At 45.3% G+C, this 14260-nt stretch overlaps 1 protein-coding gene across 1 annotated transcript in view; it reads left to right on the top strand.

Annotated features, from left to right (window-relative positions):
- LOC311146520 (metabotropic glycine receptor-like) overlaps positions 1-11779 on the top strand; it is a gene marked incomplete at both ends in the record, with an annotated part of 105037 nt that extends 93258 nt beyond the window's left edge. The window contains 3 exons of the mRNA XM_084183037.1: positions 6066-6171; positions 6472-6618; positions 9968-11779. Coding sequence (XP_084039163.1) covers positions 6066-6171; positions 6472-6618; positions 9968-11779 — 2065 coding nt within the window. The remainder of the gene's footprint in view (positions 1-6065; positions 6172-6471; positions 6619-9967) is intronic.
- Positions 11780-14260: the final 2481 nt, after the last annotated feature.

The raw sequence follows: 14260 nt of genomic DNA, 5'->3' as shown, positions 1-14260 counted from the left end.
GCCAGTAACTAGTTAACACCAGATGAAAGGGGAAACATATCTTTGCCATAGATGAATAGGGTAAACTTTTAATTATATTTGCTGACACCCTACAGTCACATTTTGGCACCAGTAGAGTAGCTATCTAGCTATATAAACCTCGCCCCTCTGCAAACACGCCTTCTCCAATGTCGGTTACAAAGCAGTACTTATTTAAATGAAGTGAAATAATATCATGTTACCATTGGTGTTTTAAAATGAGAGTTAAGGTGATATCACCTTGTTCCCTTTAATAATGAATCCAGAAACTTTATGATCAAACTTTATCAATGTAGAAGCAACAGTCATTTTTCATACTTTGGTCATCATACTTTGATCTGGTTTCCTTCAAATATCATCAAATGTAATGAAAAACATTACCTTTAAATAAGTTAACAATCTAGGAAGTTTTTTATTTATTTTTATTACACAGCAACTTGACAAATATATACAGTATATATATATATTTTTTTTTTTGCCACATTGGCGATGAATCAATAATAGTAAAACAATCCCTTAAACAAAAAATTAATAGTTCAAAACAGCATCCAAATATGACATTTAAACCACCATCCAACATCACATACTCACACAGCATTACTACTGACACTAAAAGAACAACATCAACAACGATCATCCATTTTATGAGTGAGGCCTATATGTGATTAAAAGACGAATAAAACGTTTGGACCAAATATGTGAAAAGGATGTAAATAACCAAACTCAAAGATAAAACAAAGATGTTTTCCTTAAACATAATCTATCAAATCTAATCATTATTATGTCACACACAATACAATATAATGTCAAACAAAAAGTGGTAAAGTTACGATCTTGACAATTGATTGTTAAAACGAGAGGCTGCCTGGATCTTTCATTTAAAGACCCTTGCTCCCTTCGATCTCAACGTAGACTTTGATTTGAAGCCATTCTTGTGTTTTTGCTATCCATTGTAAATGTTTGTAGGCCTGTGTAACCAATCGTATCTATGATCGTATGTTCTATTTATATCTGTAAAGCAACCAATGCTATCAGGCCACACCCGGCCATGATTACAGACACCTGCGTGTGTCCTTTGACACTATATAAACTAGTGACCCGCAGTGTTTGTCATTATACCCTGATGAAGACAGCTGGTCTGACCAAACTTTGGTTATTAAATTATTGCGTCTGAGCTCCTAGAGTGGGAGGCTTTTCTTTTTCAAAAAGCTACGACAGCAACATGCTTCTAGAAAGTTCTATGAATGAAAAGATCTGGATCTGAAGACTGAGGGCCGGTTTCCCAGACACAGATTTGGCCTAGACCTGGACTAAGAAGCATTCTCCATAGAGATTCTTCTCTGCTTTTACGTCCAGGTCCAGGCCAAGTCTGTGTCTGGGAAAGCCACCGTGCTAGAGCTGGGTCCAGGTTCTACTACCTGTTAGTTAGAGGTGCTGCAGATGAAGTTGAGCTCCTCGGTGTCAGGCAGACTGACCCACTGGTGACGTCCATCTTTCTCTACCGCCCCGGTTCTCCCACAGTCCTCCATGACGGTCCCGTTTCCCGGAGCCCAGTTGTGGTAGCAGGTGGACTCTCCACTGACCCAGAACCAGAAGTTCAAGGTGCAGGTGTAGCGCAGGCCCAGCCACACATGAGGAGTGGAGGACCTCTTGGCCCTGGCCTCCACCCATCTCTGGATCTCCTCAGAGTGGGCAGAGACCAGGTCGTTGTGGTGTTCTCTGCAGTAGGCCAGGGCATCTTTCCACGTCTTATTCTGATGAATCAGGATCGCCTTATCTGAGAAGAAAAAAAACGAGCCTTTTTTCAAACCTTCACTCTGGGATCCCAGCCATACCATGCATTTGATTTATTCTAGATCTAGCACCCCTGATTCAACTTGTCAACTAATCATCAAGCCCTTGAATAGGTGAATCAGGTGAGCTAGTTAAGGGCTATAACAACATAGTTTAACTGTCTAGGTGTCCCTGAGGAGAGGTGTGAGAAAGGCTGTTATAACACGTTCAGAGGTGTAGCTGTAGTTTTCTCCATAACTCAGCAACATTAGAGATGCCATGAACAGAGGAGAGGGCCACTCACTGTTGTAACAGAAGAAAGGTCGTTCTTCATCACACTTCTGATAACCCCAACGCCCTGAATTGTTCATCAATGTCACAGCACAAGTCTGATTCCCTCCGACGTTATTGGGTTGTCCCTCATGCCAGTTTCTGAATGAGGAGTTACTCTGGTCCGACCACTTCCAGGAGCTTCTGAACAAGCCGATCCACACACAGTGACCATTAGCCAGTCTATATATCTCCTCATTCTCAGTCTGGTTCCTCACACTGGCCAGGTCTGTGTGATGATCCCTACAGTACATCTGAGCATCTCTCCAAGTCCGAGTATTATTAATCAAGTGGAATGTCTTACCAGAACTGTTCAGTCTGTCATAGCAGATAAACACATGTGAATTGTTGCAATTGGATTTATTCCATTGACCACCGTTGCTCATCATCACACAGTCCTCGTTCCCTCCCCCGTTATTTGGTTCGTCTTGGTGCCAGTTGAAATATCCCTCACTGCAATTATTGTCTGACCACTGCCACTCTCCCTGCCACTCTCGCTTCTTTAACCCTATCCAGGCTGCTTCAGTATAACCACTGTGTACAGTCATCATCTGTCTGTCCAAGTCCTCCACGTTGTCTATGGTGGCCAGGTCAGTGTACTCCTTTCTGCAGTAACTCTGTGCTTCAGTCCAATTCTTAGTTTGGTTCACAAAGTGATACTCGTCATGATGGAGGCATGTTGCAGATGAACAGCGTCCTGCTAGACTGCCATATACCTCCACCTCACACAGAGTGAGAATTTTGTCAGTGCCATTGATGATCACACTGACATATTGTCCCTCCGTCTCGTTACACTGGAAGGTCTCGGTATTTCCTGCTGTGATGTTGGAGATGACAGCACATATGCTGTTGTTGTTGCCATTGTTCTCCAGTGAATTACCAATACGGATCTCTGCACCATTGAGCCTCTCAGGATAGCTGATTCTGTTGGTGATGACAACAGCAGTCACTTTGTACACATCCAGCAGGTTCACTCTCCACCAGGGGTCGGTCTCCGACATCGTGTGGGTGCAGGATCCTAGGTTGAAATCTGGGTTTTTGCTCCCATCAATGGCATTAGAAGCTTTCGAAATATTAATATTCGTACCAAACAGTGATGACTGAGTGGCCACTCCTTGTAACGCAACAGTTACTGTTGAGGTACTGCTCATCTGGGCTAATGACACAACTCCTATTAAAGAGCAGAGAGATAGACTCCACTGCATGGTTAGTGGTGGAGGCTTCATTCAATCATCTGTCTTCTGTCCGCTGTTGGATTTGAAGTTCTCTCTGCGTCTCTCTCACCCCCTCTGTGCATCCGTCACGTTACTTGCCAGTATATCATCCTTTTGTACACAATTAAACTCTTTCATGATTCATATCCTGGTGTGTACAGCCTGCTGTACCTAGCCAGACCTTTATCTATGCTATGCAAAGCACAGTTTTTAATTTGAGTACATCCTGGTGCTTTTGGTTTTCCACACCATTTTTGGCTTCATGCAAATCATGGATATTTGCATCCCTCTCCTATTCAAGTAGGCTTCTACTCTTTCCGAGAATTGAACCAATGACCGATACTCAGTGACCAAAACCCATTGAGTCAGGGAGATCAACGGAATAGAAAGACGTATTGTAAAAGAAAGATAAATCCATAAGCTCCAAAGAAAAAGGATCAAGTCCAGTCTTACGTCTTCGTAGGGAGGGTAGAAGCCAGTGCTCTTTGTCCCTGAGCCCCCTGGCTACTCATGTCAGATAGTGAAGATCTTTATGTAGTGGATGTGAAACTCATCTGTAGAATGTTGACTGGAGTACATCGGTCGCATCACCTAACCTGAGATCTAAAAGCCAACTGTTGCTCACAGAGTCTCTTTCTCTGTTGGCTAAGACAGTTGGCTTTTGAGTGGCGTGTTGTTGTGCAGAAGGTTGTGAGTTCCAGCCCTGCTTGGGGCAGAATATAATGCACTCTGTTACACATACAGTGAGGGGGAAAAAGTATTTGATCCCCTGCTGATTTTGTACGTTTGCCCACTGACAAAGTCATGATCAGTCTATAATTTTAATGGTAGGTTTATTTGAACAGTGAGAGACAGAATAACAATTAAAAAAATGCAGAAAAACGCATCTCAAAAATGTTATGAATTGATTTGCATTTTAATGAGGGAAATAAGTATTTGACCCCTCTGCAAAACATGACTTAGTACTTGGTGGCAAAAACCTTGTTGGCAATCACAGAGGTCAGACGTTTCTTGTAGTTGGCCACCAGGTTTTAACACATCTCAGGAGGGATTTTGTCCCACTCCTCTTTGCAGATCTTCTCCAAGTCATTAAGGTTTCAAGGCTGACGTTTGGCAACTCGAAACTTCAGCTCCCTCCACAGATTTTCTATGGGATTGAGGTCTGGAGACTGGCTAGGCCACTCCAGGACCTTAATGTGCTTCTTCTTGAGCCACTCCTTTGTTGCCTTGGCCGTGTGTTTTGGGTCATTATCATGCCGGAATACCCATCCACAACCCATTTTTAATGCCCTGGCTGTGGGAAGGAGGTTCTCACCCAAGATTTGACAGTACATGGCCCCGTCCATCATCCCTTTGATGCGGTGAAGTTGTCCTGTCCCCTTAGCAGAAAAACACCCCCAAAGCATAATGTTCCACCTCCATGTTTGACGGTGGGGATGGTGTTCTTGGGGTCATAGGCAGCATTCCTCCTCCTCCAAACACGGCGAGTTGAGTTGATGCCAAAGAGCTCGATTTTGGTCTCATCTGACCACAACAGTTTCACCCAGTTCTCCTCTGAATCATTCAGATGTTCATTGGCAAACTTCAGACGGGCCTGTATATGTGCTTTCTTGAACAGGGGGACCTTGCGGGCGCTGCAGGATTTCAGTCCTTCACGGCGTAGTGTGTTACCAATTGTTTTCTTGGTGACTATGGTCCCAGCTGCCTTGAGATCATTGACAAGATCCTCCCGTGTAGTTCTGGGCTGATTCCTCACCGTTCTCATGAACATTGCAAATCCACGAAGTGAGATCTTGCATGGAGCCCCAGGCCGAGGGAGATTGACAGTTATTTTGTGTTTCTTCCATTTGCAAATAATCGCACCAACTGTTGTCACCTTCTCACCAAGCTGCTTGGCGATGGTCTTGTAGCCCATTCCAGCCTTGTGTAGGTCTACAATCTTGTCCCTGACATCCTTGGAGAGCTCTTTGGTATTGGCCATGGTGGAGAGTTTGGAATCTGATTGATTGATTGCTTCTGTGGACAGGTGTCTTTTATACAGGTAACAAGTTGAGATTAGGAGCACTCCCTTTAAGAGTGTGCTCCTAATCTCAGCTCGTTACCTGTATAAAAGACACCTGGGAGCCAGAAATCTTTCTGATTGAGAGGGGGTCAAATATTTATTTCCCTCATTAAATGCTAATCAATTTATAACATTTTTGACATGCGTTTTTCTGGATTTTTTTGTTGTTATTCTGTCTCTCACTGTTCAAATAAACCTCCCATTAAAATGATAGACTGATCATTTCTTTGTCAGTATGCAAACGTACAAAATCAGCAGGGGATCAAATACTTTTTCCCCCTCACTGTAGATAATAGTGTCCTGAAGAAAACCTGTTGGTCTTTATCTGCAGGTTCACTCTCGCCCCTCAGTGGCACCCTGACTGGATGCTCATGTTGGTCTTTATCTGAGTGGCGCAGTGGTCTAAGGCACTGCATCGCAGTGCTAACTGTGCCACTAGAGATCCTGGTTTGAATCCAGGCTCTGTCGCAGCCGGCCGCGACCGGGAGACTCATGGGCGGCGCACAATTGGCCCAGCGTCGTCCAGGGTAGGGGAGGGAATGGCCGGCAGGGATGTAGCTCAGTTGATAGAGCATGGCGTTTGCAACGCCAGGGTTGTGGGTTTGATTCCCACGGGGGGCCAGTATGAAAAAAAAAATGTAAATATAAATGTTGGTCTTTATCTGCAGGTTCACTCTCGCTCCTCATTGGCACCCTGACTGGATGCTCATGTTGGTCTTCGCTCACACACACCTCACCGTGACTGTGACTTTGGGGCTGCTGCTTGTACCAAAGGTAAACCTGCTCTCCCTCCTTTCACTGAATACATAACCAGTACATTAAACAGCTTCGTACTGTAATTGAACCTCTGGGTATTTCATCTCTTCAGTCCTGTGGAGAACATTTTAAACACTCCCGCTGAGTGGGGAATAAACAGTTCATTTCTCAAGTCTTAGTTAGAAACCTCAGAAGTAGAAAACGTCAATCTTGTCTGTGGGCGACATTTTCATCTCACAAAAGACACGCACTGTGGAAAAGTGCACCAGAACATTTTAAATAAATATAAATCTGTCTGTTGTTTCCCCCTCTCGTTAGTTTCTGTCCACAGGGATCCAGGCGAGTGATGACATTGCCACTGAAGCCTATGAAGAGGAGCTGGACATGGGCCGCTCCGGGTCCTACCTCAACAGCAGCATCACCTCAGCCTGGAGCGAACACAGCCTGGACCCCGAGGACATACGGGTGAGCAGGGTCCCTCCCTTTCTTTCTCTGTTCTGTAAATTTAATTAGGTTTTTTGGGGGTTTGTAAAAGTTTTAAAAGTTTTAAATGGGTGAAAGACTTCCACAGCCTCCTGATCCACCTTCTCCCTCACATTATCCCTCACCTTCTCCCTCACAAGCCCAGCGCTAAGTCAGCCCTGTTCCAAGTATCACAAGCACCACAAAGTTGGAGGGCAACTCAAGTTTCAAGTTTTCATGTCACGTGCACAAGTACAGTGAAATGCCTTTCTTGCAACCTCTAACCCCAACAATGCAGTAATCAATAACAATGTAATGCTAAAAATAACAAGGTAGAACAAAAACACACAAGATATAAAAATAAGAAGAACACGATAAAGTAAGTAAGCATACTATATACAGAGTAAGTTCAAATACCATATTTACAATGTGCAGGGATACTGGAGTGATAGAGGTAGATATGTATAGGGGTAAGGTGACTAGGCATCAGGATATATGATAAACAGAGTAGCAGCAGCGTATATGACGATTGTATGTGAGTGGGTGTGTGTAGAGTCAGTGTACAGTGGGGAAAAAAAGTATTTAGTCAGCCACCAATTGTGCATGTTCTCCCACTTAAAAAGATGAGAGAGGCCTGTAATTTTAATCATAGGTACACATCAACTATGACAGACAAAATGAGAAAAAAAATCCAGAAAATATAGACAATTTGTGGGCAGAACTGAAAAGGTGTGTGCGAGCAAGGAGGCCTACAAACCTGACTCAGTTACACCAGCTCTGTCAGGAGGAATGGGCCAAAATTCACCCAACGTATTGTGGGAAGCTTGTGGAAGGCTACCCGACACGTTTGACCCAAGTTAAACAATTTAAAGGCAATGCTACCAAATACTAATTGAGTGTATGTAAACTTCTGACCCACTGGGAATGTGATGAAATAAATCAAAGCTGAAATAAATAATTCTCTCTACTATTATTCTGACATTTCACATTCTTAAAATTGAGTGGTGATCCTAACTGACCTAAAACAAGGAATTTTTACTAGGATTAAATGTCAGGAATTGTGAAAAACTGAGTTTAAATGTATTTGGCTAAAGTGTATGTAAACTTCCGATCCAGACTTCCAACTGTAGCTATTTAGCAGTCTCATGGCATGGAGATAGAAACTGTTCAGGAGCCTGTTTGTGTCAGATTTGATGCACTGGTACCGCTTGCCGTGCAGAAGCAGAGAGAACAGCCTATGGCTTGTGTGGTTGGAGTCTAACGATTTTCCGGGCCTACCTTTATAGAGGTCCTGGATGGCAGGGAGCGCAGGGAGCTCAGCCCCAGTGATGTACTGGGCTGTCCGTGCCACCCTCTGTAGCGCCATGCGTTCGAGGGCGGTGCTATTGCCGTACCAAGCGGTGATGCAGCCAGTCAAGATGCTCTCAATGGTACAGCTGTAGACATTTGAGGGCCCATGCCAAACCTTTTCAACCTCCTGTGGGGGAATAGGCGCTGTCGTGCCTTCTTCATGACTGTGCACATGTGTGTGGGCCATTTTAATTCTTAGTGATTTGGACACAGGAACTTGAAGTTCTCAACCTGCTCCATTGCAGATCACGGCTGTGTCTTCATTTGTAATCCGTAATGGACTGTAGCCCCTGCCACATGCCACATCCAGGGCTTTTGATTGGGGAAGTAGCGAACATTAACTGTGGAGACAATATCGCTGATGCATTTCCTAATGAAGCCGGTGATGGAGGTGGTTAGCTCGTCGACGTTATCGGTGGAGTCCCGAAACATATTCTAGATGGCACTAGCAAAGCAGTCCTGTAGCATCATCTGTGATTCTGGAGACCATTTCTCAACGGAGCGAGTCACTGGTAATTGCTGTTTTGAGCTTCTGCTTGTAAACAGGAAGCAGGAGTACGGAGTCATGATCTGATTTGCCGAATGGCGGACGAAGGAGGGCCTTGTATGTTTGCTTGTGGGTAGAATAACAGTGGTCTAGGACTTTATCGCCCCTAGTGGAGAGGGAGATGTGTTGATGGAAGTTGGGCATCACGTCTTAATGACGCAGAATTTAAGTCGACGGCAACAAGGAAAGCCAGCCTCTGGATGTAGGTTTTCTTGCTTGTTTATAGCCTCGTACAGTTCGTTAAGTGCCAGCTTGTTATTTTTCTTGTCCTGAGGTGGAATGTATACAACAGTCACGATAACAGCTGAAAACTCCCTCGGGAGTTAGAAGGGTTGGCATTTGACCATCAGGTATTCCAAGACGGGTGAACAATGGGTTGACACTTCCACCGCGCTCATGTCAGCACACCAGTGGTTGTTGATGAAGAGGCAAACCCACCCCCCCCCCCCCTCAATTTCCCCGACTTCACTGTCCTGTCTGCCCGGTGAATGGAGAATCCATCTAGTTGGATAGCCATGGGGGTTACTTGTCCGAGAGCCATGCTTCAGAAAAGATGAGAATATTGCCGTTTCGAGAGTCCCGTTGGTAGCAAATCCGCGATCGGAGGTCATCCATCTTATTATCAAGTGATTGGCCAGTAGAATGGAGGGAAGAGGTGGCCGGTCCTCCCTTCTCCTTAATCCCACCAGGATCCCCCCTCTCTTGCCTTTGTAACGTCGGCGTTTCCTCTTGGGTAGCCTGAAAATTGGGTCGGAATTACAGAAAGAGTCCAGGGCAGATGAGTCAAAGTTGAAGCATGAATTGTGGTAAGTAACTGCTGATCTGATGTTTAAAAAGTTATTGTCGGTTGTAAGAAATTATATCGGATACATTTAGAGAAAATAAAGTTAAATAAATGACAAAGGAATCAAACAAAATAGCTAAGTTGGGTCGGCTTGCAAAGCGGCTGCCATCCAGTACGGCGGCAAGATTTTCACCTTACAGTGTAGAGACTGGTTAGATGAAGCACCCATTTGCTGTTTTGTTTGGGAACATTTGGAATTGTAAATAATTTGTGATACAAATGTAATTTGTATAGCGCTTTTCATTACAAATAAATATGCAGCTGTCTAGATTTGATAAAATGGCGATGGTGTCCGGTTTGGTTTTGATGTATACTTGAGTATCAGCAAAGCAGTGAAAGTTGATGTTGTAATGTCTGAGGAGTTGGGTGAGTGAGAGCATGTAGATTAAAAACAGGATTGGCCCCAACACTGAACCCTGTGGGAAGTCGCTACCTTGTGGCAACGTTCTAGTCTGTCAAGGAAATGGACCATGGTTAGTTTAGTGTCTATGATGTCAGAATATGTCTCTAGAGCAACAACAACAAAAAACTCGCATTGAACAAGCAATATGTTTTCTCATCCACTTCCTTCTCTCTATCTCTCCCAACCCATCCCTCTGTCACCATTGTAGGACGAGCTCAAGAAGCTTTACGCCCAACTGGAGGTCTACAAGCGCAAGAAGATGCTGGCCAACAACCCACACCTGCAGAAGAAGCGCAGCTCCAAGAAAGGCCTGGGCCGCTCTCTCATGAGGCGCATCACTGAGATCCCAGAGACCTTGCACCGGCATGGCAGCTATGGCAGCCGCGAGGAACGTGTCGGTAGCGAGCACGGGAGCAACCGCAGCACCCTTCGACGGAACCCCTTCGACTCGTCCCACTCAGGTCACAAGTCCAGGGAAGACTCTCTGAAGAACAAGGTTCTGGGCCTGAAGAAGTCACACAGCTACGACCACGTTTGTGACCAAGCTGAGGAAACTGCCGGCGGAGTGGGCTCTGGTGGGGACAAAATGGCCACCGGCGAGGGTTCCTTGCTGGGATCTCTCATTAGGAGGCAGGTTAAGAAGTCACCAGAGCCTGCCCCAAAGGTGGAACTGGCCGAGTCAGTACCCTTGGTCTGCAAGTCGGCCAGCGCGCACAACTTCACAGTGGACAAAAAGCCCATTCAGCTGAGGACGTCCATCATGCAGAAGTCGCTGAGTGTCATCACCAGTGCCAAAGAGAAGATGCCTGGGCTCACCAACAAGACCAATAGCGCGGAGGATGCCAGCAAGAAGGGACTCAAGGGGCGCGATGGGAGGATGCTGTCTGAGGTGGACGAGATGGAGTGTTATCCTAAGATGATCATCAGCCAGTCGGTAGAGTACTCCAGGACGCCCATGGCCAAGATGGGCATCATGAAGCAGCAGGTGAGTGGCAGCCAGCCGTCCATCAATACAGAGCCGGGGAGAAACCTGTATGACCTCTCTGAGGTGTGCTCTTGGGATGTGGAGGACCCCCCAACCCCCTCAGAAGGAAGGTCCCAGAAGCATGTGTCCATTGCTCCAGGAGAGACCACCACGGTCCACAGGGTTGATGGTGGTGGTGGTGGTGGTGGCACGGTTAGCACCAAGGGCAGTCGCTCCCAACAGAAGCAGCAGAGGGCCGCGGGGCAATCGCCGGCAGGCCGACAGCGCTCCAAAGACAAGGGGGGTGAACGAGATGAGGCCAGAGAAACAAGGAAGCCCAGGTCTCCCAGATCTCCGCTCCCACTCAAACCGGAGGTGTGCCCCTGGGCCTTTGAGGAGCAGCCAGTGTTGGGAGGCGATTCAGATTCCATCTCCCCAGAGAGGATCAGACATAAGAAGAGCGTCACACCCACTGATGGGAAGCCCAAGATCCTCCACTCAGACTACTCCAAATCCACGGGGAGTCTGCTACAGCCGCCCACCCTGATGGTGGACATCTGTCCCTGGGACTACAATGAAGCCCTAGCCCCGCCCTCCCCCAGCCAGGAGAAGACCTGCTCCAGCCCCACCCCTCACTCCAAGCGGAAACGAAAAGGCTCGTGCTCCTCCAAAGAAAGGGGAGAGAGGGGTGAGAGAGAGAAAGGAGGAAGGGACAGGGAGGAAGAGAAGCAGCACAGGTCAAAGAGCAAGGAGAGCTCCTCCAGCAGGCCCTCGGAAAGACGACGTGTCAGCCAGTCATCAGAGGGTGGTCCGGTCACCGTGCCAACATCCGGGAGACGGAGGAGCTCGATGAGAGACCCGGAGGCGTCGGAGATCAAGAGGGCGGAGGCGTGCCCGTGGGAGGTACAGGACGCACATGCCAGCGTAGCACAGACTTCTCCAGCGAAAGAAAACAACTCTCTGAGTTCTAATTACAAACAACCCGTAAGCACTGCTAAAAGGGTTGACGTTTGCCCCTGGGATTTTGAAGACAATGGGTCAGAGAAAAGTGCATGATAATCAAAATGATACACTATATGTTTTGTATTCACGGCTCAAAAGTAAACTGGGTTTTAAAGATAAGGGTGGAGAAAACCTTTTTTGCACAAGTTGCCCTGTGGTTATGTCAAAAGAAAAACATGACACTACGGTCTGTTAAAGCATTCCAAACAAAGTATTTGTTGAATTACAAAGTTGTGTTGTTAGTTGTGCAATTATGCAGCTTAAAGTCACTTTATCCGCAATGTAGAGAAATGTTTAGTCGGCACTATTTGCTTGTACATTTGCTCAGTTTGCATTTGTGCGCGTTTTGTCACACTCTTCAATACATTAAGTACATCCTTACTGCCGTGAGGGAATTTACACTGAATTAATTAGACAACAATCGGATTTAGACTGGTTTGTACGAGAACGTGGGACTGATTTAACCAGCCCATTTTTGTAAACAACTAATTGATGATATTGTCACCTGTTCCATTATGCTAGACTGGAGTTCTCTTTCGTCTGAATCCTGCACCTGGGTCATTCTTGTCAAGTAGTGGGCCGAGTATTTCCGAGTGCTGGTCATCTGGAAGTGTATAATGTAACTTCCATATGAAGCACAGTGCACAGATAATTATACCGTTAATTCTGGGGCCTTATAGATTATACAAAGGATGTGAATTTGAAGTGTTGAGCAGGAGAAATAGCTACATAGGTGCACCTTACATACATTCGCTACCACTTGTGTAGCATCATGAGGATACACCCCCTGAAGAAACAGTGTCTCGCCTGTATTTGGTCTCCTTTCAGTCAAACATGCTTTATGTCTGTACAAAAACAAACTGAAGTTTATCTTTGATGTATACGTTTTGTAAAACTGCTATAGCATGTGGCAAAGCACTTCCAAAAATTGCTTTGTGCCAATTAATCAACTTACATCCAAAATGCTACAGCGTTTGGTAATGAAGGTGTAATACTTGATCTTGCCTATTATAACGAAATGTAAATTCAAAGTTCTCCCAAACGTAAATGCGTCACATAATTTTAATAGTGCACACCGCATTTTGTACTGGAAAACTTTTGCAACGGAAATAAACATTTCTTATCGGACAAGTTCAGCTTAGTCCCGCCCTGTTTCAGTCTGTTTTTCCTCCAGTTGGTTTCCTGGTGAATAAAACCCAGCTAATTCGTAACACAATTCTGCTGGATCCAGTTACACTACAGGAATGCTACAGTGACTTCTGCATGACAGCAAACCTATTGGCCCAACGTCTCACTGCTCTTAGCGAACGCTGCTCAGTTAAAACCTGTTTGTTAAGTGAACTTGTACCACTGTCGTCTTCGTGCTATAACGCTTGGTTACAAGCTGTTGGATCCACACGGGAATATTTATTTAGTACATTTATATTGTATTCTGTTGTAATCGCATGTACATACATAGCTCCCCCCCTAAACCTGCAATAAATATTTATATACAACTCTATATCATTTTCTGTTGTTATTTGATGGGTACTGTCGAACAGTGCTGAACAACCCTGGTCTGGAGAGAAAACCTACTATTTCATAACACAGAACAATACTACACCCTGGTGGAGATGAGCGTACATAACCAAACTGTAGACAATAATCAAAACATTAGGAACACCTGATCTTTCCGTGACATAGACTGACCAGGTGAATCCAGGTGAAAGCTATGATCCCTTATTGATGTCACCTGTTAAATCCACTTCAATCAGTGTAGATGAAGGAGAGGAGACAGGTTAAAGAAGGAATGTTTAAGCCTTGAGACAATTGAGACATGGATTGTGTGTGCCATTCAGAGGGTGAATGGGCAAGACAAAAGGTTTAAGAGCCTTTGAATGGGGTATGGTAGTAGGTGCCAGGCACACCGGTTTGTGTCAAGAACTGCAAAGCTGCTGGGTTTTTCCACACTCAACAGTTTTCCATCTGTATCAAGAACGGTCCACCACCCACAGGACACCCAGCCAACTTGACACAACTGTGGGACGCATTGGAGTCAACATGGACCAGCATCCCTGTGGAACGCTTTCGACACCTTGTAGAGTCCATGCCCCAACGAATTGAGGCTGTTCTGAGGGCAAAAGGGGGTGCAACTCAATAATTAGAAATGTGTTTCTAATGTTTTGTACACTCAGTGTATATTTTCTGCAGGGCCTGTATTTCATGCCCAAATAATTTCAAAGTCTCTGAAAGGGTTGCTCAAGTACTTGGTTTGAAGTTCGCTTGAGATGATTTGGAACATGGAATCTAAAGGATGGTACTTTGGGGAACATTGACTTTTGGTTAGAAAATACTAATATTACTGGCAGTGACAAAGTTATTAAAAAAACACAGTCCTGTGTAGCTCAGTTGGTAGAGCATGGCGCTTGCAACGCTAGGGTTGTGGGTTCGTTTCCCACGGGGGGCCAGTATGAAAAAGGTATGTACTCACTAACTGTAAGTCGCTCTGGATAAGAACGTCTGCTAAATGACTAAAATGTTAAATGTAAAAATGGA

Source organism: Coregonus lavaretus, assembly GCF_964263955.1.
Source record: "Coregonus lavaretus genome assembly, chromosome: 19".
NCBI classification, from domain to species: Eukaryota; Metazoa; Chordata; class Actinopteri; order Salmoniformes; family Salmonidae; genus Coregonus; species Coregonus lavaretus.
This window is presented reverse-complemented; position numbering and strand designations above follow the sequence as displayed.